At 59.2% G+C, this 22,445-nt stretch overlaps 1 protein-coding gene across 1 annotated transcript in view; it reads left to right on the forward strand.

Moving 5' to 3' along the window:
• The first annotated feature begins 325 nt into the window (after positions 1–325).
• Positions 326–22,445, forward strand: part of NIBAN2 (niban apoptosis regulator 2) — a 50,145-nt gene continuing 28,025 nt past the window's right edge. Inside the window, exon 1 of the mRNA XM_037157521.2 lies at positions 326–557. Coding sequence (XP_037013416.2) covers positions 503–557 — 55 coding nt within the window. The 5' untranslated portion in view covers positions 326–502. The remainder of the gene's footprint in view (positions 558–22,445) is intronic.

Below are 22,445 nucleotides of genomic sequence, written 5' to 3' on the forward strand. Positions count from 1 at the left end.
CTACCAGTCCCCCACGTCCCCCTCGGTGTGGTTGTCTCCTCGCGCAGGAAAGGGAGGGAGTGACACTCAGGGCACCTCCCGTTCTTTCAGATGCTCAGCCAGCCACCTCTTCGGTTCAGTGAAGGTCCGGGTCTCCTTTCTACGTCTCTCCCTGGTCTCCCTTTCTCCAATCTGCTCTTTGTCTTATGTCTCCCAGCAGTCCCGGCGTCCCCTGCCTGCAGCCCCGCCCGTGCGAGGCCGAGGAGGGGGCGGGGCTCGGACCGAGGGGCGGGGCCTGGCGGGGCGGGGTGGGGCGGGGCGAGGCCGGCCTGGAGTCTAGGCTGCCAGCCAGACGACGCGGCGGGAGCAGGACTGCGATCAGAGTGGAGGCCGCGGCGAGGGTGACGGGAGCAGCGGGAGCAGGGCGGGCCGGGCTCCATGGCGCCTGCGGCGTCAGCTTGAGCAGCGCGGGCAGCGGCGGGTGGCGGGTGGCGGGCGGATCGGGCCGCGGCTCTTCTTTACGATGGGGGACGTGGTGTCCACACACCTGGACGACGCCCGGCGCCAGCACATCTCAGGTGAGTCTCTCGCCGCTCAGCGCGCTCCGGGGGTCCAATCTGGATCCCCTAGACCACGCCCCCACCCCGGCCCGCCGTTAGCGCTGGGACTGGGGTCTCGGAGAGTCAGCCTCAGGGTAGGGCGGGAATAGCTGGGGACAGAGTCGGTCGTCCGTGCTCCTATCCTCCAGTTCTAAGTGCCCCTTCCCAACCTATTCTGAGCTCACCCTTCCCTCTCTCGAGGGGACTTGAACCCACCCATTTTTCTAATGGAACCCCCTTGCAGCCGATCCCATCCTAGCCCCCAACACACTATACCCCATCGAACTGTGAGAGGGGTCGCAGCCTCCTCACCACCACCGGTATCCTCTCCCGGAAGCATTCCAGGCCCTCTCGGCCAGCGTGTCCTGACCTTCCCTAACTGCCTCAGCCTCCAGCTTGCCCTGGGCCCCGGGCCCAGCAGCCCCAGTACACGTGGCTGAGGCTTCCAGGGACGAGCCCATCAATGCCTGGGACTGAGGCTGGGGAGTGGGGCTAGGGAGAGATGGGTGCACAGGAAGGGTGGGTCAGAACCCCTGCCCTTCGGCTCAGGCTTAGCAGGGTGCTCCTGCTGCTCCCTAAGGAAACCTGGCGACTGCAGCAGACTCCTGGATTTCTCCTCCTCAGCCACAGAGAATGTAGAGAGGGTGAGAATCTCAGGCTGCCTGGGAAACTCGGCTCAGTGGCTCACCTCTCCGTCCTGGGTGAGGCTGGGCAGGTGGAATCCCAGGTCTGTTTTCCAGCCATGAGATCTTGGACAAGTCTCTTAGTGTCCTGGCAGCTTGGTTTTCTCTTTGAAATGAAATGAATGATTTCTTCCTTATTTAGAAGTTATTGAGAGACTTAAGTGAGCTAATTTATATAGCTTGCTTAGCACAGGGCCCGGCATAGGGGAGGCACCAATGCACAGGCTGCTGGTCCCCTCGGGGCATGGGGGCAGCCCTTGGAACGAGGAGACCATTCCTCTCCACTGTTTGCCCCTCCCTGTCCAGTGCGCCCGGAGCAGTGTCTGCTCACACTTATCTTGATGTGCCCCGCAGTGCTGTAGAGAGTTTCAACAGCTCTGTTCTCCCTGCCAGTGCCCCTTGAGAACAGGGACCAGGTGACCCTTAACTCCATGCCCTACCCTTTCTGGGCCACAAAGAAGGTGCTGGGAAAGCACTTCTCTAGAAACTGGTTATGAGCCCATGGTCTAAGCTCTCTCTTTATACCAGGGCCTGGAGCCTGGGATGAGGGTGATGTAGAAATGAGTCAGACCCTCTCCAGCCCCGGATCAGCAGGGGGTTAAGTCCTGGAACTCTTGCTTGTAGGACAAGGACTCTGGGAGGAGGAAGGCAAGGGCGGAGTCTTCCTGTTCCCTCCCTGTTGGTGGCAGCCTCCTGGGGCTCTGTAACAGTCCATCCATTCACCACCTCCCGTTGGGGCCCCTCACCCGGCTTGGGTGGGGTGTGCTTCACTTTCTTCGGTGGGGTTTTTCCTTTCCCCACACCCAGTTGGGCTGTCCCCCACTCCTCCCACCTCCTGGGCTGAGGACTGCCAGCAACCGCCCTCAGTGTCTCCCCCCCACCATTTACAGGGGAGGAGGCTGAGACCACAAAAGGTGAAGTGTCCTCTTCTGGACAGGGTTGGGTTTGTTTTGTGGATACCAGGCTGGGCGGAAGAGGGTTGTGTTCACTCAGACTCTGCTGGCCTCCCTCTTCTCAGCACTTCAGTGCTATTAATAACCCCCTTCAAATGCCTCAGATTCCTGGTCCAGGCTCACCTGAAGGAGCTTCTGAAGTGTCGGGGTGGCGGGTTGGAAGGGGAGGAAGTTAGCAAGCCTCCAACCCCCTCCCAAAGAAGTGAACGGCCTTAGAAATCCCTGCTGGAGGGGAACGAGGGTGCACCTTTGCCACCTCCAGTGGCCCTGCACCCTCCTCGCCCCACCCAAGGAGCAATGGGCACTTTCAAGCCAGACCATCAAAATTCCAGCACCCTCCCTACCTGGGGCCAGTTCTTCGCCCAGAAAACCTGGGGCTGCCCCTGTAGAAATGTCAAGGCTGAGAACACCCCTTCCCACTGTGCTCTGAGCTCTGAGGCCTGTTAGGGTTCTGCGGCTTGGCCAGCCCACCCTCGATGGAGCAGGTGAACAGCAGCCGGCAAGTCCTGGCAGGGGTCAGGCGCACTCTGCCCACAGTGCTGTTTTGCTGTTTTGCTGTCAGGGCGCCTTTCATCCTGGGATTTCAAAGTGTCTGGCACGCAGGGGCTTGTCCTCACACCGGAGCCCCAGAGAGGCTGATGGCAGGATGATTTCCTCCTGCTTCCATGCAGGAGGCCTGGCTGGCCGGGAGCTGGGAGGCCCGTGTAACCTTGGGCAGCCGCTTGCTCCCTTTGTGTCTCAGTGTCCCTAGCTGAGAACCTGATGACTGATGTCCCTTCCAGCCCCGAGGGCCGAATGATCCCAAATTTTCCCCACAAATCTCCTCCAGACTCAAGCCAGCTCAGGGGCCTCTCATGGACTCCCCAGTGTGTTAGCTTGTGGGGCCTTGGGCCAGCATCTTAATCTCAATTTTCTTTTTTCTTTTACTGTAAATATACAGACAACTTTTCATGAGAAGTGTCTTTAAGTTAAAAATGCAGTATTTGGACAAATATTCTAACAAATTTTCTTGAAATATAAAATTCCAAATGTAAGATACTACATACAAAGTAACAAAATACAACACACACCACATTTTTAGCTAAAACCGGATGCAGTTGTTTTCACATAACTGACATTCAGAAGCTCTTCAAAATCTGCATTTTCTTATCTGTAAAATGGGAACAATAGTCCCTTCCTTGGAGGTCCTGTTGCCAGGATTTGATAAGACACGAGAGGTAAGAAACTCAGGCCAGTGCTTGGGGCAGGGTGAGCGCTCGGCAAACGACGGCCGTTACAGAGATCGTCACGCACTGTCACAGAGTCGCCGATTCTGTGGTGGGCGGGGAGAGTGGCCAGGTGTCTGGAGTTTGAAGGGGGCATTGCTGCTGCGGCCTAGCTCCCATTTCTCTGAGGGCTGTGCAGTTGTCCCTGGGGCCAGTGTCCCTGGATTCAGGAATCCACTGGGTTTTCAGAAAACTTGATGACAGTGTCCCGTCCATATGGGCATATGTGTGTGATGGCTGTGGGTTATCCGGTGTGGGAGAGCAGTGGGGACAAGGAACTAGGCTGTGGAGAGGTGGGGCCGGCCCCCAGGATAGGGCTAGGATAAGAGCATGGAGGCGCGTGGGCGGGTGGCCCGGGTCGGAGCTCTGTGAGAGATTCTTTACGCGTGGCCTGAGCCACGTGAACCGAGGTGCAGCAGGTGAGGGGGTGAGCTCACTGTTGCTCAAGATGTGCAAGTCGGGGCCGGGTGCCGTGCCTTTGGCAGACAACCTGACGTTGCCTGGAGGGGCCCTGCTGCCTCTAGGACAGCTCTGAAGGATTCCGCTGTTGCTCCAGAGATTCTTTTGACCAGGTTGACATTGTGGGGGCTGAGGAATGCCCCCACCCCACCCCACACATGCTACCCTCAAGTTCACTACCTGAGAGGGCGGGTGAGGGAGTCCGCCCGCACCTGTGTTTCCCCCTCCTGCCAGGCTCACCTTTCCCCTCTGCTAATTCTTTTTCAAAATAGCGGCTTTATTGGAACATAATTCACGTGCCACGCAATTCAGTCACTGAAAGTGTACTGAAGTGTACAAGTCAATGTTGTGGGGTTTTTGGTTGTGCCACCATCACTACCATCAGCGTTAAACCATCCTCACCAGCCCTGTGAGCCGTCACACCCGTTCCCCCAGTGCCCCCACCTCCCGGCCGCCCCTGGGAACCCTGTCCGGGCGCAGGGGCATTGCTCGCACAACGTGGAGTGTCAGGCAGAAAACCGAATGCTCCCTCCCGCTTCCCTCCCTTTGATTCCACTTCCAGAAGTCGCCCAGGTCTGGTGTGTCGCTTCTCCAGACGTGCAGCCCCGAGTGCATGCGCAGTAGCTGTGCCTCTGAAAAGGGGTCCAGCGAATGTTTCTGCGGCCTGACCTCTGCGTCCATGTCTCCGTGTCAGGACCCGCACGCCGGCCAGCTCCGCTGTCGGTGGGTCTCGGTCCGTGCCAGGCTTGGTGTATCCACCCAGTCTCCCCCGTTACTGGATGTTCGGGTCGTTTCCACGGTTTGCGTAGCCGTCACCCTCCGTGCCCGTATCTCGTGCCTGGTTCCAGGATCACAGAGGCCTCGGAATGGAACTCCTGGATTCCGTTCTGATGTGCGGAGGACACATAGCCTCCGAACAGAGTGTGAACATTTTTCAAAGATTGAATTTATTTTTAGAGGGGAGGAAGGGAGAAAGAGAGGGAGAGAAACATCAGTGTGCAGTTGCCTCTCCCATGCCCCCGGCCAGGGACCTGGCTCGAAACCCAGGCATGTGCCCTGACCAGGAATTGAACCGGCGACCTTTCGGTTTGTGGGATGATGCCCAGCCCACTGGGACACAACAGTCAGGGCGAGGCTGTAAACATTTGACACCCCTTTCTGTTGGTGCATACCCAGTATGGGTATCGTGTTTGTTTATTGAGCAAAGCGATGAATGCCTTTTTCCAAATTGATTTTAAAAACCCACGTCTCCACATTTGGGAAATGGCTGTAGGTCCCAGGAGCGAAAGAATAAAGGTGTGTTCTTTCGGCCACCCCCGCCCAGATAAGTCACTGCCTGGACTTTGCAGAGAGACCAGGCTGGCCGGAAGCAGTGCCCGGCTCCACATGGGCTGCAGCCCTTAACCAAGGTCTGGGTCAGTCCCTGGGGTGAAGTGTCTGGGGATTCTGCTCTGCTCCTGTGTCTCTTACATAACGTGCTTTTGTTGGCGTTGACCCTGCCCTCCCCCTCTGTCCAGCCTCCAGTCTGTCCTTTTTCACTGCTGCGGCCTCCGGCTAGCCTGCCAGGGCTGCCTCTGCCCCACCGCACCCCTCCCCGACACCCTTCCCGCTTCACCCCTCTGTACTTCCCATACTCGCTCCCGGGGAGACCTTTCTAAACCCACACTGGGCCACGGCCCTCCCTCCCTGCCTTGGAGGAGTGAAGTTTAGAAAAGAATGGGAATCACCGCCATCCTGTGATAACCACCTGATTGTTTAGTGGTCTTCCGCTCCTGTGTTTATTGTGATGCATCTCTGAGACCACAGCTCGCTTCGCGTCTCACATTTTCCACTAAACAATTTATAGGTCACTGGAACCTCCCAAAGGTTTCGACTTGTGCCATGCCCACCCCCTCCTCCCCCGGCCACTCGTACAGAAAGGCCAGATTCTTAGCCTTTCCGCTGATCCTGGGCATTGCTCCGCTTCACTGTGACTAGACACTTGGTTTTCATGAGCAAACTGAGTCACAGCCCTTGCTTCCTTTTCTGCTCTGCTCAGCTTCCTGCCGAGGACGGACTCATCCACCCTCTGGCCCTGCTCTCCCCTTACACCGCTCTGGGCATTTTGAAGGAGCCCCTGACACCTCTGAGCATCTTTCCAGAGAGGAGTGGGCTTAGAGGGGCTGCCTGTGAACTGGGGATGCGCACTGATGACATTGGCCTTGGTGGGGGTGTGTGGCCACTTACTCTGGCTGCTTCTTCACTGTGCCTTCAGGGACTCCACTGGTCTGTCTCCAGACTGAGGGTGGTGGTGAATGGAGTGGGGGGGGGCATCTCAGGCTCTGAACAGTACCTGTAAGATTAGCCGTCCTTTAACTGAGCACTTACTATGTGCTAGACCTTCCTTTGCCTGTATACCTCGTTGAATCCTCACCCTCTGTACTCCTCCCCAATGTTTGACAGGTGGAGGTAGAGCAAGTCAGAGAGTCTGAGGCCTTAGCTGTTCAAACCATGCTCCATTGTGACTGGACATTTCCTGGTGCCCAGATCAGGCAGGTGTGCTACAAGGAAAAGCCCCTCCCCTGCCCCCCCCCCAAGGGAGGGCACTGGGGACAGGGAGGAGCTGAGTGGGAACAGAGCGGTGTGTGTCAGAGGCTCCCGTAGGTTGCACAAATCTCTCCCTCCCGCCATTACTCATTCTGAGAGTCACGTCCCTCATTGGCCAGTCCTGTTCTCCCTCGAGTCGCCCCCTCCTCCTCCTCCGCAGGCAGAGTCATGACTCACTTTGCCCTGGGTCTTGGGCAGCAGCATCCTGCGGGTTGCACAAATTCCTGAGCTGCTTTTCCCTTCCCCCACCACACTGCCCTCCACTGCCCCGCCTGGGGAGGAAGCACTTTCTGTAGCTGGTGGGGGGCAGGTCTAAGGAATAATGAAGTCAGATGCCTAGGTGATGGCCTCCAGGGAGGGGCAGAGCCAAGCCCCCTCCTGGTAGAATCTTAGGCCCTGAGTCAGGGAGCCTGCAATCTCTTGATCTCACAGATTTTAGAACTGGAAGAGCAGGAAGTGCCTACCTCTGCTAGGCACCCGGTCCCAGCCCCGGGAACTTCCCTGGGTTGGAGGTCCACTGCCCCTGGCCCAGTGTCTGGTAAGCGGGAAGAAGCAGGGAGCAGAGAGGTTCGGGCACGGCTCTGCAGTGACACTGCTTGGGTGCGAGACTCAGCTCTGCCACAGCATGAACTGGTGTTTTGGGACAAGTTGGTCTCACTGTCTCTGAGCCTTAGCGACCCCTGTAAAAGAGGGTGACAGTGAGGGTCGAGAGTGCCAGCCCCTGGACGGGGCAGGTAGCGCAGGGCCGGTGAGGGGTGAGAACAGGCAGGAACAGCTGTCCTGACAGGCACGTCATTGAGGAAGATGTGCCATATCTGTCATGGGACCTTGGCACCCCCAGCCCCCTCCCATGTGCCCCGGAAGTTGATGCACCCCAGCTTGAGGCAGAGCACCAGCCTGTGGCTCTGGACACCTGTGACCGCCAGCAGGTGCCTGGAGGACGATGCCACAGGGGCCATGGTCACGCAGCAGAGTCCGCTGTGTGACAGTTGTCAACACTGTTCACACTGTGCCCGGCAGGAGGCGGCACACAGAATAAATGGGTGGCAGATGGATGGAAACATGCCCCTACCTCCTTGCTGGGCCACACGTCCAAACTAGATGTCCGGGTCTTGAGCCCGGTCCTGCCCACCATTTGCTGCGCCACGCTGGGCCAGTGGCTGTGCCTCTCTGTGCCTTTTCTCCGCATCTGTGGCCCGAAGGGCAGTATTGGCCACGGGTGTCCTCTGCCTCTGAGAGCCCTTCCTTAGAGACACGAGCTGCCCTCCAGAGGCAGGGCTGGGCGGGTTTAGCTATGAGAAGTTGAGGTGGAGGGTCCCCATCTGCATGCCCGTGAGACCCCAAAGAGGTGTGATGAGCTCTGGCACCAAACACACTAGGTTGTGCTTTTTATTCATTCGATGAATAGTTACTGAGCCCCTGTGTGTGCCAGGCACCAGGGACTCGCTGATATGTGAGCTCCCACATGGCCCCTGCCCTCCTCAGAGAGGCAGACTTTCTGCAGGAGGGTGAGGGGGCGATCTGGCCTGGTGGGTGAGGGAGAGGGAGCCGCAGCGGCTGGCCTTGAAGAGGGGGGCACCTTTTCCTGAGGGTCCCAGGGAGGCCTCAGAAATGGCCCAGGTTGGTGGTGAGGGAGGATGAGAGCTGGGCCCAGGGGTGAGACAGGGCCAGGGCCGGTGTGGATGGGGTGCGGCCCCGTCAGGGGGACAGTGTGTGGTGGGGAGATAGAACCACCAGGCCTCAGCGATGGGGAGCCGTCAGGGTGGGGCGACCTGGGGTCTGTTCTTCTTGGCCTTGTTGGGTTCAAGGGTCCATAGGGTGTTCTATCAAGGCGACCGGTGGCCCACCTCTGCTCCCATTCCTCCTGTGACAGGAGACTCCTCCCCTTCCTAGGCAGCTCCGAGTATGAGAACCTTCTCCCCTTCTGTGCAGAGTGGGAGAGGGCTGGGCCTGGATTCCGGGGACCTAGTTTTGAGATCTTGTTCCAAGTGTGCTGTTACTTGACAGGCTCCGGGCCTGCTCGGTTGTTGTTCAGGAGCAATGCGATGTTGGGGAGCTCTTTGCATTGAAGATGCTTCAGCTCCTGCTTTCTTCATTAGCCATTGCTGTTGTGCGTAGACCAGGGTAGGACCGGCCAGGGCAGCCCCTCCTCCCACGGAGATCAAAGTGCAGGGCTGGGGCCCGGGCACCAGGGGCAGGGTCCACGTGCAGGGCCGGGGCCCCAGGGGGTAGCTGGGCATTCAGGAGCACGACCCCACTTTCCCACCCGTGCATCTGTGGCCAAGCCAACCGCAGCTGCTGCCCATCCTCTTCCCAAACCCCACACAGAACAGGGCTGCTTGTGTCTGGCCAAATTCTGGCCAAATCTGTTAAGCCAGAATCTTCTAGAAGAGGAGTCCCTTGGGCAGGAAACTACTCATCTCCTTGTGCTCTGCTCAATGCCAATGCACCCCACCTTCCAGGAGCCATTTGTGGGTGCAGGCTGGAGGTGAAGGGTCCTGGGGCTGGCAACCTTTGGCCAGCCCTCCTTCCTCTTGGCCTCACTGTGCCTTTCTGTGCTATGGGCACAGGACGGTTTCTAATGCCCTGCTAGCTTTGACCTGTTGGGAGCCTATGGTCCTCAGCCGCACTGAAGGCAAAGCATAGGTGCCCAGCAGATATTTATGGCGCGATGCCATCTTGCTGGGGAAGGAGGAGCTGTCCTGTGCCAGGCCTGCGGGTCTGAGCCAGGTGATGGGGATGGCACCTCAGGGCCTAATCTAGGTGGTGGCCGTGAAGATGATGGGACTCGCCCCAGCCAGGACACTCCGTCGTGCTGGCGCAGTGTGGTTTGTGTTTGGAAGACGGTGATTCTTCAGGTTTTACAAAGTGTGCACGGGCTTTAAACACTGGATCAGCCCAACTCAAGAGGCATCGGGCCTGACCCTGACTGGGAGGCAGCTGGCTTCTGCCACTGCGGGGCCCCTGCCCCTCTGCTTGGAGCCTCAGCTGTCAGTAAAATCAGAAGGCGACCTCTGCCTCCAGTGGGGGGGGCGTGAAGGTTCTGGGCGGCGGCTGTTTTTTGGCACACGGGGAGGTGCTCTGTTAGCGGTTGCTCTGTTTTAGTGAGAGTTCCACCTGGGCCTTAAGGGGCGGTGGGACACCTGGGGAGGGAGGGAGCTGACGATCCCATTTGTGTTTCATGTTTTGTTTTTGTTTTGTTTGTTTTTGGGAATGTTTGGGAGGGGGTGGAGGGAGAAAAGGGAACAGAGCCTATAAAGCTCGGGGGGGGGGGCTGCGGGGTTTGCCTGGGCCGGCGCCCCCCCCCCCCCCGCTGAGTCTGAAGCTGTGGATGCGCGGCTGTTTTCTTTTTCCGGCCCAGACCCCCCTCCCTTCCAGACAGGAGAACCCTTTGCAGTCATCGAGCTTATTCCTTCTACCCGGTCGTCACTGAGTGAACTGAGGCTCAGAAAGAGAAGGGGACATGCCCAGGGGCTCAGAGGCTGTGGGATGGGTTGGGGACCCAGGGCCCTGACCCCAGCGCAAAGCCGTTGGGTTCCTGGGTCCCCTCCACCCTCATGGACGGCCCAGGCAGCAGCAGCGAATGGCGGGTGGGGCCGCGGAGGTTGTAATTTGGGGAACTGAGTAAACAAACAGGCCTCCCTGAGAGTGAGAGAGAAGCAGCCCTGTGGCGGCCTCACAGATCGGCCTGTGTCCGAGAGACAGCCCGGGCCTGTCCCCGCCACCGCCTCCCACGGACAGTGGGGTGTTGTGGAAGATTTTTAAAAGTCAGAGCTACGCTCCCCTCCCAGCCCACTCTCACATGGAGTGCTTCCAGGAAAAGGGGAGGGGGGAGAGGGGCTGACCCCCTAGGGTGACTGCTGCATGGCCCCCCAGCCTCACGGCTCACGGTGAGACTGGTCCAGGGGCATCTCCTCCCTGGGCCTCAGCTCCCTGTCTGTAAAATGGGGGTGAACCCAGCTCTGAGGGAGGGTGGCAAGAGTGGGGGTGATTGGAGGCCAGCGGCTGGACACAGGAGCCCTTCTCTCACTGACCGGAGGCCAGCCTGGACCTCAGATCTCTCCACGCCTCTGTGGCCAGCAGTGGGCCATCTCTCTGAGCAGAGCGGTTACTTCCTCGGTGACCTGAGAGAGTCGTCCTGCTCCTGGGAGACCGAAGCTCCCATCCAAGTCAGGCCACCGAAGGCTGTCCCGCTCAGCTTCTCTGTTTTCCAGGGGCGGTTGTGGCAGAATCTGAGAGGACCTGCCTCTGGGGCCTGCCCCATGGGGTGGGTGGGGGCTGGGCTGCCTGTCTGGTTGGGAGCCCCCAGCCTGGGCCCTCAGACTTCCTGTGTGATTAGGGGCAGAGCCCCTTCACTCCCCCCCCCATCCCCCACGTCCTCTTCTAAGTCCCCTGTGTGACTTCTGACAAGCCTGGCTTTGTGAACGGGAGCTCTGTCTAGCCTCTACTCTGGGCCTTGGTTTCCCCCATAGCTCAGTGAGGGGTTGGATGGAAGACTCTGGAAAAGCCCTCTGGGGGAATTTCCAGACCATGACAGACCCCACCGGACCCATGGACTGGCCCTCGCAGCCAAGAACCCTCTTTCCTGGGTCCCACCCTTGCAGGGTGGGTCAGGGCCCCTCCTCCGGACTCCTCCTCTGGTGGCTGTGGTTCTAACTCTTCTCTCCGATAAGACACCGGCAAGGCTCGGCCACTGTGGGCTCCTGAGAGGTTTGCATGTGGCCTCAATGGTCAGAGCTTGCTCCAGCAGCTGCAGCCCAGTGCCTCTGGGACGGTTCTTTAGGTTGTACCCCCTAGTTTTGTTGGCTGCAAAATGGGAACGGTAATAATACTTCACTGGGTTGTAAAGTTTAAATTACGTGATGCGTGTTTATAAATTGCATTTAGGTATACTTAACCCAGCACTGGACACAGAAGATGCTCAATAGCTTTAATTAATACTTATGGTTCATATGGCTTTAATTCCTAAGCAGTGAAGAGATGAGTAAATACCACTGCAAGGTTCACATTTGCTGGGCATATACATAAGGACACCCGAGGCTATTTGGCTGATGGGTCTGGTGGTTGCAGAGTGGGGGCTAGGGGTTTAGAGGGGTGGGTGGGGCAGATGCTGGCAAGGGCAGAGCCCCGGCTGGCTCTGACTTCCCCTCTTCCTTCTGGGAGGAGCGGTGCCTGAGGCCGCAGGCACGGAGCTCTGCGGCCTCGGCTTCCTTCCTCCTGGCCAGTATTCCTCTTGATCTGACTCATTGGCTTTGGGCCCTTTGTTCTTGTCCTTGAACCTGGAGGGGATGGCCCATCCTGGGAGAGGCAGGGGCCGGGGCCAGGAATTTGCTGCTGGTCATGTGACCCTCTCCCTGGTGGCAGTCTCTCTGTAGCTCCAGATGACAGGCCTGCAGGCGTGAACCCCTGGTGTGACAGGCAGGGGACGGGACACCTGGGTCCTGGTGCCCCCGATGACTTACCGTGTGCCAGGCACAAGGGTGCGCATCGTGTTTGACACCCAAGTCCAGCTCGCCAGGGCCCTGACTGTGCAGAGCTTGAGGAGAGATGCAATGGACAATAGTTACCAGCCTGCTGCTGATTTAAACAATAGTCCAAGGGCAAACTTTTGTGATGAAGTGACCACTGTCCGAGAGTTCACACATGTGGCCCCTTTGCCAGGCTTGTGTGGAGCCCCATCTGAGAGACTGTCACAGCTATGCCTGTTACTTACTTGCCCTCCTGTCACAGGTGAGGGAGCCAGGTACCTGGTGGCCCAGGGACTCTCTGAGAGGGTGGGAGAGCAAGCCCCAGCGCTTTCTCTCCCGAGCCTCGGCTCCTTGTCAGGTAAAACGCCTGTTGCCTGACTGGGTGGAGCCAGGACTGAGGCCAGGGCGGGGTCCCGCTGCTGCCGCACACGGGGCCCTCACTCCTGGGTGGGAGGATGACCACCATGGCCTTTGGGATTGTAAAGCAGAACTTCTGGCCTGGGGAGCTGGGTTCGTCGTCCCCCAAATCATTTTTTAATCCGTTCTTTGTGCTTGCTGAGACAGAAATACGGGTCCCGAGTCTTCTAACGCTACAGCGCTGGGTCCTTCTAAAGGCTGGGCAGGACATGGCTGCCTGAGGAGGGTGGCCCGCCTCGCCCCCCCCCCAGAAGGGCCGCACCAGGAAGGTGGCTCAGAGCCCCCTGGGAAACCCGCGCGGCCACTGCGCACTGGGGATGCACCTGAATGTGGTGGCCCAAGGTTACACTGCCTGTCAGCGTTGGTAAAGCGGTGTCAGGGGCAATGTCAACCAGTAGTAGGTCATGTTCAGTGGCATGATGTGGAGCCGATGTGGTGAAAATACAGTTGAGTTTGCCGGCAAGTGCGTGGATCTGTAGAGGCGTAGGAAAGACATGGGAGGGAATTCGTCGAGATGTGAACAGGTTTTCTAGGGGTGTTAGGGTGATGGACTCTTTCTTTCTTTTTCTTCATTCTGGCTTGGTGTCTTTTTCATGGTAAATATATTGAAAATTTTAAAATAGTCCTAGTGACCGTATGTTGGGGAAAGTTTTGACTCTTCTGTTTGACTCCGGAATCTAAGCCCCCATGGCCTGATGGGAACCCTGAGGGCAGGCTTGGAGAGATGCGGGAATCGGGGGATTCCGTAAGGGCGGCGTTTGAGTTGGGGGCCTTGGAGCACAGGAGGGATCTTGGTCATCAGAGTTGGGGCACAGACAGGTAGAGGGAGTGGCTCAGTGCTGACAGTCGCCTGCCCTTTGAGTGGGGCTGGGGGACTCTGGCTTGAGAGAGGGGGGCAGGAGCCCCGCCTGATGTAGCCCTCAGTGCCCGGCAAAGGAACCTGGGAGTGGGGAGCCCTTTCTCATCAGCACTTAGTGGCTGGGCTTTAGAAAGAGGAGTTTACCTCTGTCGCTGTGAGAAAGTGAGCAACGAGCACTCACTCGGCCCTTCCTCGGCGCCCCGCCTAAGAGCACTGTGGCCACCCATGGGTGAGACTGGGGATTCAAGCCAGAGACGGTGGGCTGGTTCCGCAACCTGGGGTCTCTTCCTGTGCCAGGCAGTGAGGGCGGATGTGGGCGGGTTCTCATTCAGCTGGGAGAGCCTGCGACCTGCCTGGCCTCCATCTTTAGGTTTCCTGCTCACTTGGCCAGAACGTGTCCCCAGGTCCTCAGGTCCCCAGGTGACCTGTGTGGCTGTCAAAGGTGTGCGAGGCGGCAGGCTGGGCTTCCCCTCTGCCTGTCTGTATTGCGACCTCAGCTCTCTGCTTCCCCATCTGCTGGCCGTAACTACTGCTGAGAGTGTCGTGAGCTGTATGAGGGCTGCCCCGTGCCTGGTGCCTGGCACAGAGTGAGCACTCTGAAGAGAGTTGCTGCCCTTGGGGTGCAGTGCCCCTGCCAAGGTCAGGGCTTCCCTCCTGGAGGAGCCCAGGCATCCTGGACTCTGGTGGCAGGAGGGTGTTAGGCCAGGTCGCCCAGCAGTGAGCTCTGACCTCCCCCTCTGACCCGCAGTGGCTCCCACCTGCCGGCATCTGCCAGTGGTCGGGTCCTCAGTTTCTGGAGCTTGAGCCTCCAACTTTGAGCCTCCAACTTTGAGGCTCAGAGCTGTTGCATTACATAAACAAATGATCAGTGAAAAATTAGAAAATTAAGATAAGCAATAGGAAGAAGGTGAAAGTCGCCAATCGCCCTACCACCCAGAAAGAATGACTTTCGGGCGTTTCCCTGATGCATAATTAGCAGTGGGTTGTGGCATCTGTATTCATGTCCCCCGTCTCCCCATGGTGTGTTGAGTGACTGCAGAATATCCCACCAGGTCCCACCAGTCTGCATGTCAACTTGCTCAGCCAAAGCCCTCTTGCTGGGCATGTGGGCTGCTTCTGGGTTTCATCACCGTGCACAGTGCCCTGCTGGGCAGCCCCGGTCATCCCCGTGGGATCAATCCATCGATTCTACGGTCGAGAGCTCACTCAGTGCCAGCTCGTGTGTGGGGCTGTGGGTGCCGGATGGGGAGGTGGCCATTGTCTCCACCCTCCTGAGGACCCCTTTCTGAGAGGACAAACCCAGCATGGAACCCCAGCCCAAGTGGTGGGGGGTGGGTAAGGGCATCTTTGGGAACCCAGGAAGCATTTGGAGGGCAGGGAGGCTTGTTGGAGGATGGGGTGTTTGGGCGTGGCCTAAATCTGAAGGAGGAGGGTGGGGTCATGGGCAGAGGGGAAGCTCTGCAAAGGCCCACAGCCTAGAGAGCGCAGGTTTCTGGGGAACTGGAATTCCGTGGAAACAGGCGGGTTTTCCGCGGTTCTTGCTGGCCACGGCAGCAGCTGCCCGTGTGCACTGCACTTCGGCAGTTGTTTTTTAAAGTGCCGATCCACCGGTCCCTCTGTGGGGCTGTGGTCTTCTCATGGCGGACACAGAAGCAGGGTGCTGTGCCAGCCCTGCGTGAGAGTCCAGCAGACCCAAGCCTCTTGGTGTGGTGCCCCCACCTGTGCTCCCACCTATGCCCAGAAAGGGCAGAAGGGGCTCGGGTGCAGCCCGCTCAGCTCCGATTTCTAGGCCCCTTGCGGGTGCTGTATCATCTGACAGAATCTGCGGGAAGAGGAAGCTGAGGATCCGAGCTTAGGTGACAGCTTGGCTTGTGTGATGGGGCAGCGACCTTTCCTGCTGCTGATGTGTGACCTTGAGCTGGCCTGGCCAGCTCCAGATCCGGCTGGGACTGCACAGGAGGCAGCCTGTGGGATTGGAGGGCCCTTGGCTGACACCGCCCCTGGGGGTAGGAAGGGGTCTGTCCCCAGGCCTGACCTGACGGGGGTTTCTGAAAACTCTATCCTCTCCAGACTTAAGGTGCCTGGGAGACCCAGGTGAGGTGTTCTGGCATCATCTCACCACCAGGGATACATATTTATGGGCCAGGCACTGGGGACATATCATGAATGAGACAGACGGGGTCCCTGCCCTCATCGGGGAAATGGATACTAACCAGTTAATTATTAAAGTGAAATTGTGCTGATGACTGGCGGGATTCTGACCTGAATCGGGGAGGGGGCGGTGGCTGTTGGGGACAGTGCTTTCAGTGCCCCAGGTCGACAGGTGGGACTTGGAGCAATTTGATCGGGCCTGGCCGGTGGGCTCCGTCCAACCTGCCCATATGGTGCTGTGTCGGGGAAGGAGCGTCATCCAGTGTCACAGTTGGAGGGTCCTATGTCAGGGCCTCGAGGGTCCAGTGCAGTGGAGTCCAGCCCCTTCACTGGACAGATGAGGAGGTAGAGAGTCAGGAGGGGTGAGGGACGTGCCCAAGGTCACCCAGTGGCAGTCAGTGCCCAGACCCGGGACCCAGAGCTCTTAGCCCTGTGTCAGCGCTTGGAGTCTGTGCCTGGGATCTGTGGCGCTTCTGGGGAGACAATGTGCTTGTCTGCGCTCACCCTCAAAGGCCCCCCGAGAAGCAGACCCAGCACTTGGGCCTGTGGGCCGAGAGCAGCTCCCGTGGAGCACAGATGGCGTCGTGCAGGCACCTGGGACAAGGAATGTGAGGCTGGCAGGGCCTCCCAGGGGATCTTTCCGGTACCCCACCCCTTCTGGCCCCTCTGGAGTTCGAGGAGGCCTGCAGCTGGTGACCCAAGGGTGGGGTGGGGCCTGCATCCCCTGCTGGCTCAGAGGGCAGCTGCGGGAGTCTTTGTTATTTGAATAAACTTTTCATCTCTCTGCATAAGGCCTCACCGTGCTCACAGTCCCTGGCATTCCTGCCCGGATTGGGTTTTCTCTGGCCCAGCAGCAAACGCACAGTGAATTTTCATATTGGTTCATCTTCTTCCTTGCCCCACCCCCCGCCTCTCCCTCCCCCTGCTGCCACCTCACTTGCCTGCAGGCAGGTGTGTGTGTGTGTGTGTGTGTGTGTGTGTGTGTGTGCATGAACACATGTGTAGCCTGGACTCAGTGAAAGGGATGTTGGCCTCAGAGGGCACTCGGGTAATGAGATGTGGGAATTGTCTCGGTTTAGTCCTTCCCCGTTAGGGCTGGGCCGCAGAAGCTGGCACTTATTGGTGACTGGTTCTTATTAGAACAGCAGCTGGCATTTTTCCGGCTCTTGCCAACAGCTGGGCAGAATGCCAAGCACTTCACACATTGCCTTATTTAGTCCTCATAGCAGCTCTTTTTGAGGTGTCTACTATTTTTCTCCCCATTTTACAGATGAAGAAACTGAGGCTTGGGAAGTCATGAACAGTAGCAGAGCCAGGTCTGCTGGTCCCCAAGTTTGTGTTTTTACTGCAAACCTCTCTCTGGGGCAGAATCTTCTCTGCGGCCTCCTTGCTCATTGGCTATTCAGCCTGTGTTTGCACAGCTCCAGTGACCGGGAGCTCTCTACCTCCAAGGGTCACCTGTTCTGCACTGGGCATCTTAGAAACCCCTCTCTGGAGTTTTCTGTCTTTGGTGGGTCACTGGGGCCCAGGCTCTGGTTTGGCTTTGGCATGCGCTTGCTCAGTTTTCCCAGCATCTGTTTTCCCAGGGAATTAGCCAGCTCTTTTGTTTGGGGAGGAGAACTAAGTTCTCCCCTCGTCCCCTTAGCAGCTCCTATGTGGTGCTCAGCCCTTTGCAGAATCATTCATCATGTACTGAGCAAGGTTGCTTTTGAAACCCTAGAGGATTTTCATGGATCTCAATGCGATAAGATAAGGAAAAGAAAAGGTATAAATACAAGATACGAGGAGAGCAAGATACACTTGTCCTGCCCTCCTGAGGTTCCAAGCACTTTCCATCCGGCCGCTCCCTTAGCCTGGTCTGCCCGTGGGAAGTGGGGCATGCGGTGTGTTGGGTGTTTGCTTTCACAGTCTTCACTGGCATTTCTCTCTCCATATTCCCTTTCTGATTAGTTAACCTTTGGGGGCCCAGAAAGACTGAACCTCCTGTAGCTGCTGTTCTGGTCCCCCTGCTGCTCCCCACTAACTGGCATGAAACACACCACAAAAAACTGCCATTAGCACAGACCAGCTGCCTCAGTGCCCAGCAGCCCTGTGAAGGAGAATCTTGTGCCCAGAGGATACTGAGGCTCAGAGGCGCAGCCACCGAAGCACTGAGCTGGGATTGGCTTTGTGTCTGTCTGGCCCAGAGCTCTCTCAGGGGCAGCGGGCCGGGGAAGTTGAGCAGGGGTGCCCAGGGCCAGGTGGCTGGTCCTCCTGTGGCATCTCGCAGCTTTGGGGCTCTGCAGCTGCCTTTGCCTCCTCCTTGGAGCCTTTCTTCGTGGCTCCATTGGCCTGGGGTGTGGCCTTGGCCATGTCGGGGCACAGCGTGGGACGCCGGCCTTGGGAGCCAACCTGGGACATGCTACGTGGTTCCCTCCATGGCAGGCACAGCGCTGGCTCCAGGCGAGGGGTGGGTAGGTCGGTCCTGCCCTTGGTGGGGGACGCTGCAGGGGCCTTGGCGTCCCTTCTCCACCCTTCCCGGCCGGGGTCTGTCCTCGAGGAGAGCAGGGACGCCTGGGTCCAGGTTCCAGAACAAGCTGCCAACTGTGAGCTGTGGGCACAGGGCTGCTGCCAGGCAGGGAGGGAGGGGCCGGAGGGGATGAGAGGGCTTTTGTTTCCCTCTGTTTGTGTCCCGATGGGAACCGGCTTCCTCCCTCCAAGGTGTAAGGGAAAGGGCAGTCCCCCGTGGCTGGGTCTTCGGTCTGCCTTGTTTGGGGCATTGCTCTGGGCCTGCACTCCAGCTGCCCCTCCCTCCGCAGGCCCTACTGCCTCGAGCCCCCTCCTCCCAGCAGGCCAGGGTTGCTGAGCCTGGTTCGGTGTTTGCTCACTGAGAGGAGCTTCAAAGGCAGCTTTGTGAGAAATCCAGGCCGGCTCCTCCGGGCCCACCGCCTTGCCCCAGAGCTGCCTTCCTGATAGGGAGGCCCGGCCAGCCTCTGCCCTGTCTGCCTCCCAGGCCCACTCGGCTCCCGTGCAGCTCCTGCGTGGCCATTTCGGCCTCCGAAACTGGATGGGTGTCCATCAGGTGTTGTTCACTCAGCACGTGTTCAGCGAGCACCCGCCTGAGCCCGGCAGCATCTGGGTGCTGGGGAGGCGACGGCGGAATGAGGTCTTTGTCTGTGGGGAGCCCGGTCAAAGGGGCCTTTCACAGCAACGCCTTAATCGTAGCTGCAGAGTGCCGAGGAGAAGTGGGGACTGTGGTAGCGGGGGCCGTGGGGACAGGACTTGGGGGGGTCCTGAGGACATGACGTTTGAGCCTGGCCGGACAGAGGGGGTGGGCTCTGGGAGAGGAATCCCGGCCAGAGACCCCGAGAGCAGAGCCAGTTTTCCTCTCTGCGTGCTGAGTTCCCACTGATTCTTTCTCTCCACGCTGCCCTCACAAGGAGCCGGGCCGGCGACAGGGGTGTGGGAGCTTGGCTGCTCCTTCCGCGTCCCCCAGCCTCGGTTTCCCCATCTGTGCAATGGAGACCTTGGACTTGGTCTCAGAGGGCCCTTCTCCGGTCCAGTGGCCTGTTACCCGGCCTGGGAGCTGCCAGCCAGGCGAGTGGGGAGTGTCCCCGCAGAGTCACCAGGACTCGTGAGTTCTCTGTGAACTTCTTGGGCGCCGGGGCGGAGCAGTGAACAGAGTCGGGCCCGGCTTCACGGCCCAGTTTTGCTCTTACCTGTGGATGTCACTTCACCTCTCTGAGCCTCAGAGTCCTCGTCTCTAAAAAGGGTTCCACAGCCCTGGCTGGTGTGGCTCAGTGAACTGAGCATTGGCCTGCGAGCCAGAAGTTTGCCGGTTCAATTCCCAGGCAGGACACATGCCTGGGTTGTGGGCCAGGCCACCGACTGGGGGCGTGTGAGGGGCAACCAGTCGATGCACCTCTCACACATCAGTGCTTCTCTCCCTCTTTCTCCCTCCCTCCCTGCTCTCTAAAAATAAATAAAATCTTTTTTTAAAAAAAGGGTATAGCAATACATCCGGGTGAGGGTTAAATGAAATAATGTGGACTATAATTGTTAACACAGGGGGCTCTGTCTGTGCCTGGTACTGGGCTAAGTGTTACATACATTTGCTCACGCCTCCGCGATTATAATTATGTGCAAACGGCAACTGTAAATCGTGGTGGCGGAAGAGACAAAGTTTGGGTTAGGCCTCGAGTTTGGCTAAGGTCTGGAACTGTGGGAACCCCGGGGGGGGGGTTCCGGCGGGAGGCGCAGCCCGGGCGAGTGCACGAGGCGGGAAGCACCTGAGTCAGGTAGGAAGCGGGCAGGTGGGGCGTGGGAAGGGAAGTGAGATTGAGATCTTGGTGGGTCCTGGATCCGATTCAGTGTCACGTGTTTTCAGGCTGCAGTTTGCCAGGCCCCGGAATGGGTGCTGAGAATCCAGTGATGCGGGAGCCCACGGTCTCCCCGGGCTGTGGGAGGCCGGCGGGAGCCGCCACAAATGCCACGCGTGGCTGACTCTGCTGTTCCCACAGCCCCGGAATCTGGGGTCAAGCCCCAGTGTGGAGGGCTCTCTTTTACCTGCCGGCTGGCTGCCCTCGGGCCCTGGGGCCGGTCACAGGGCCTCAGGGGCTCCTGTTCCTCAGTGGGGGTGGCACCCGTCCCCACCTCCTGGGGCGGTGGCCAGGGCTCGGTATCCAGCTGTGGTAGATGCCCTGCAGGGTGCGGGCCCAGTGGGGAGCGCCGGGTGTCGCCGGCCTGCATTGTGCCTTTCTGGCCGTGAGCATTAGGTAGGCTCCTGAACTGGCCCCTGCTTTGTTTCCTCCTCCATGTGTGGGGATAATGAGAAAGCTCCCTCCTCCTGGCCATTGTGATTTCCTCCCGAAGTCCCTGGCACCCCGGCAGTGTTGTTATCCGGCCTTTGATGTGCTGCGGGCTGCTGTATCTATGGCTAGAGGTTCCCCCTTGTTAATAACTGGCCCCCGGGGAAGGGGTGACCCGGCAGAGGGTCCCAGCAGGGCACCTGAGGCCTGTGGGGAGGGAAACTCCGTGGGTGGCAGCCACCTTTCCGAGGAAAAGGGACAGCATTGTGCACATTCTCTCACCCCTGGGACTCAGCCACAGCCCCTGGGTTGGGCTTAAGCCTCCCTTTCTGTAGTGAGAAATCTCCGGGGTGTGTGTGGGGGGGCTGGTTGCTCAATGGGGGCGTGTCTCCCTGTGGGGGGGTGGCCCTGGCTCCAGATCTCGGCCTCTGGCCGCCGCTCTGGGCTTTCGTCCCGTTCCTACTGTGTGCCAGGCCTTGTCCCAGATGTGGCGGGTACTGCCAGGGGGAGTCGGGCGGGGAACGTGCCTGGACCCACTGTGAGATCAGCAGGGGTCTGCGAGTGTCGGGGGCCACCCGGCAGCCTGGGTGGCGCAGAGCTGCGGAGTGAGCTCAGTGGAGGGGAGGGGAGCGTGCCTGACCTGGAGAGCAGCCGGTGCCTGACCCTGTGGCAGGGAAGTGCGCTCGGGGTCCTGGGGCCTACTGAGGAGCCCCAGGCGGGGGAGCCATAGATTTTTGAGCAGGGGAGGATCAGAGGGAAGGGGGTGGAAATTTGGAGGTTGTGGCAGGCACAGCACAGAGTGGCCTGTCTGGGGGGCAGCGACTCTGGGTGTAGTCTGTGCTGAGCTGTCCTGGCCCCAAGCTAGGAAGCCCACTTCATCCTGCTGGCTTTGTGCTGGGGAGCAGGGCATGGAGTGGTGGGAAGCCTCTTGGGCCCAGAGGTGGGGTCCCAGGTACTTGCCATTGCCCTGCAGGTGCTCTGAGCGCACCCCTTCTTCAGGCCATGCTCATGGGGTGAGCCTGGATCGGCCCCTTGTTGTCCGCGGGGACTAGTTCCCTCTGGACAAGGACAGGCCGTGGTGGCGGGTGGGACACTGACGTTCTACCCCGCCTTGGATCTGGCTCTGCAGAGTTCCGGTTGCTGGTTCGGCTCTTCTCAGAGGCGGGCTGCCTGACAGACCCTGTCATTACCCACCTCCAGCGGGTCCCCCCTGATTACCGATCCAGCACAGGAGCCGTGTCAGCCTTTCTGACAGCGACCGCCCACGGGGCCAGTGCTGCGTGGAGCCCCTGCCCCCAGAGGCTGGCAGTCAGGAAGGTAGGCGTGAGATGAACACTTGATTCCCTGCTCGCCTCAGACGCTGCCTGTCTGTCCCTAGAGGAGTCACCCTCTCTGGGTCTCAGTGTCCTCCTCCGTGACATGGAGCGTGTAAACACGTGTAACATGTGTAAGCGTGTAGCACCACACTGGGCACGAGGCGGCGTGGAGCAAACAGCTGTTGCTACTGTGTGTTAATTGACGTCGCAGGGGTGGCCGAGTAGAGCGCCCTGTGCCAGGCACTGGGGCCAGGCATGTGGCCATTGGGACCCAGGAGAGTGTCCACACCTCTCTAGACCCCTCTCTAGACCTCGGGCTTTCCCTGTTCTCTGCGACCTGGGAAATGGACTCCCGGCCCCATTCTGCCTCTGCCGTTCCTCCAGCTCTGGGGTGGAAGGCTCCGCTGTAGGCGCGGCTGGTGCCCTGGGCCCTCTCCCCCACGTTCCCACCCTGGCCCTGCTCCCCTGTGCTGGGGGAACCAGGCAGACAGGTTCTGGGCTGCCCCGCCCTACAGGGTACTGCTTTCCTGGTTTCAGTCGGCAAATCTCTCATCTCAGCCCTGAAACCGGGCCGGGCCGGTGGTGAGGCGCGCCCCTGGAGCTCAGTGGAGGGACGGGATGGGCCAGGAGCAGGTCTGGCACGACGCCCTCAGCTCAGGTCACATCAGGGCTGGGACGAGTGTGACGCCCCCAGGGTTGGCACAAGGCCACTGTGCTCACAGCTGGAGGTCTTCCTCTTTGTCCTGGCACCCCGCTGTCAGTGTGGAGGGGGGGTCCCCAACCTGGGTCTGATCCTGGCTTTGCCACTTCCCAGTGGAGGGAGGTCTCAGTTCTCTGGGTCTCTGCTGGCTTGTGTGACATGTTCCTCCTCTGCTGTGACACCACCTGCCCTGGGGTTGACTTGAGGATTTCAGGGCTGGGGG

Source organism: Artibeus jamaicensis, unplaced genomic scaffold, assembly GCF_021234435.1.
Source record: "Artibeus jamaicensis isolate MK-2021 breed Jamaican fruit bat unplaced genomic scaffold, CSHL_Jam_final contig_471, whole genome shotgun sequence".
Classification (NCBI taxonomy): Eukaryota; Metazoa; Chordata; class Mammalia; order Chiroptera; family Phyllostomidae; genus Artibeus; species Artibeus jamaicensis.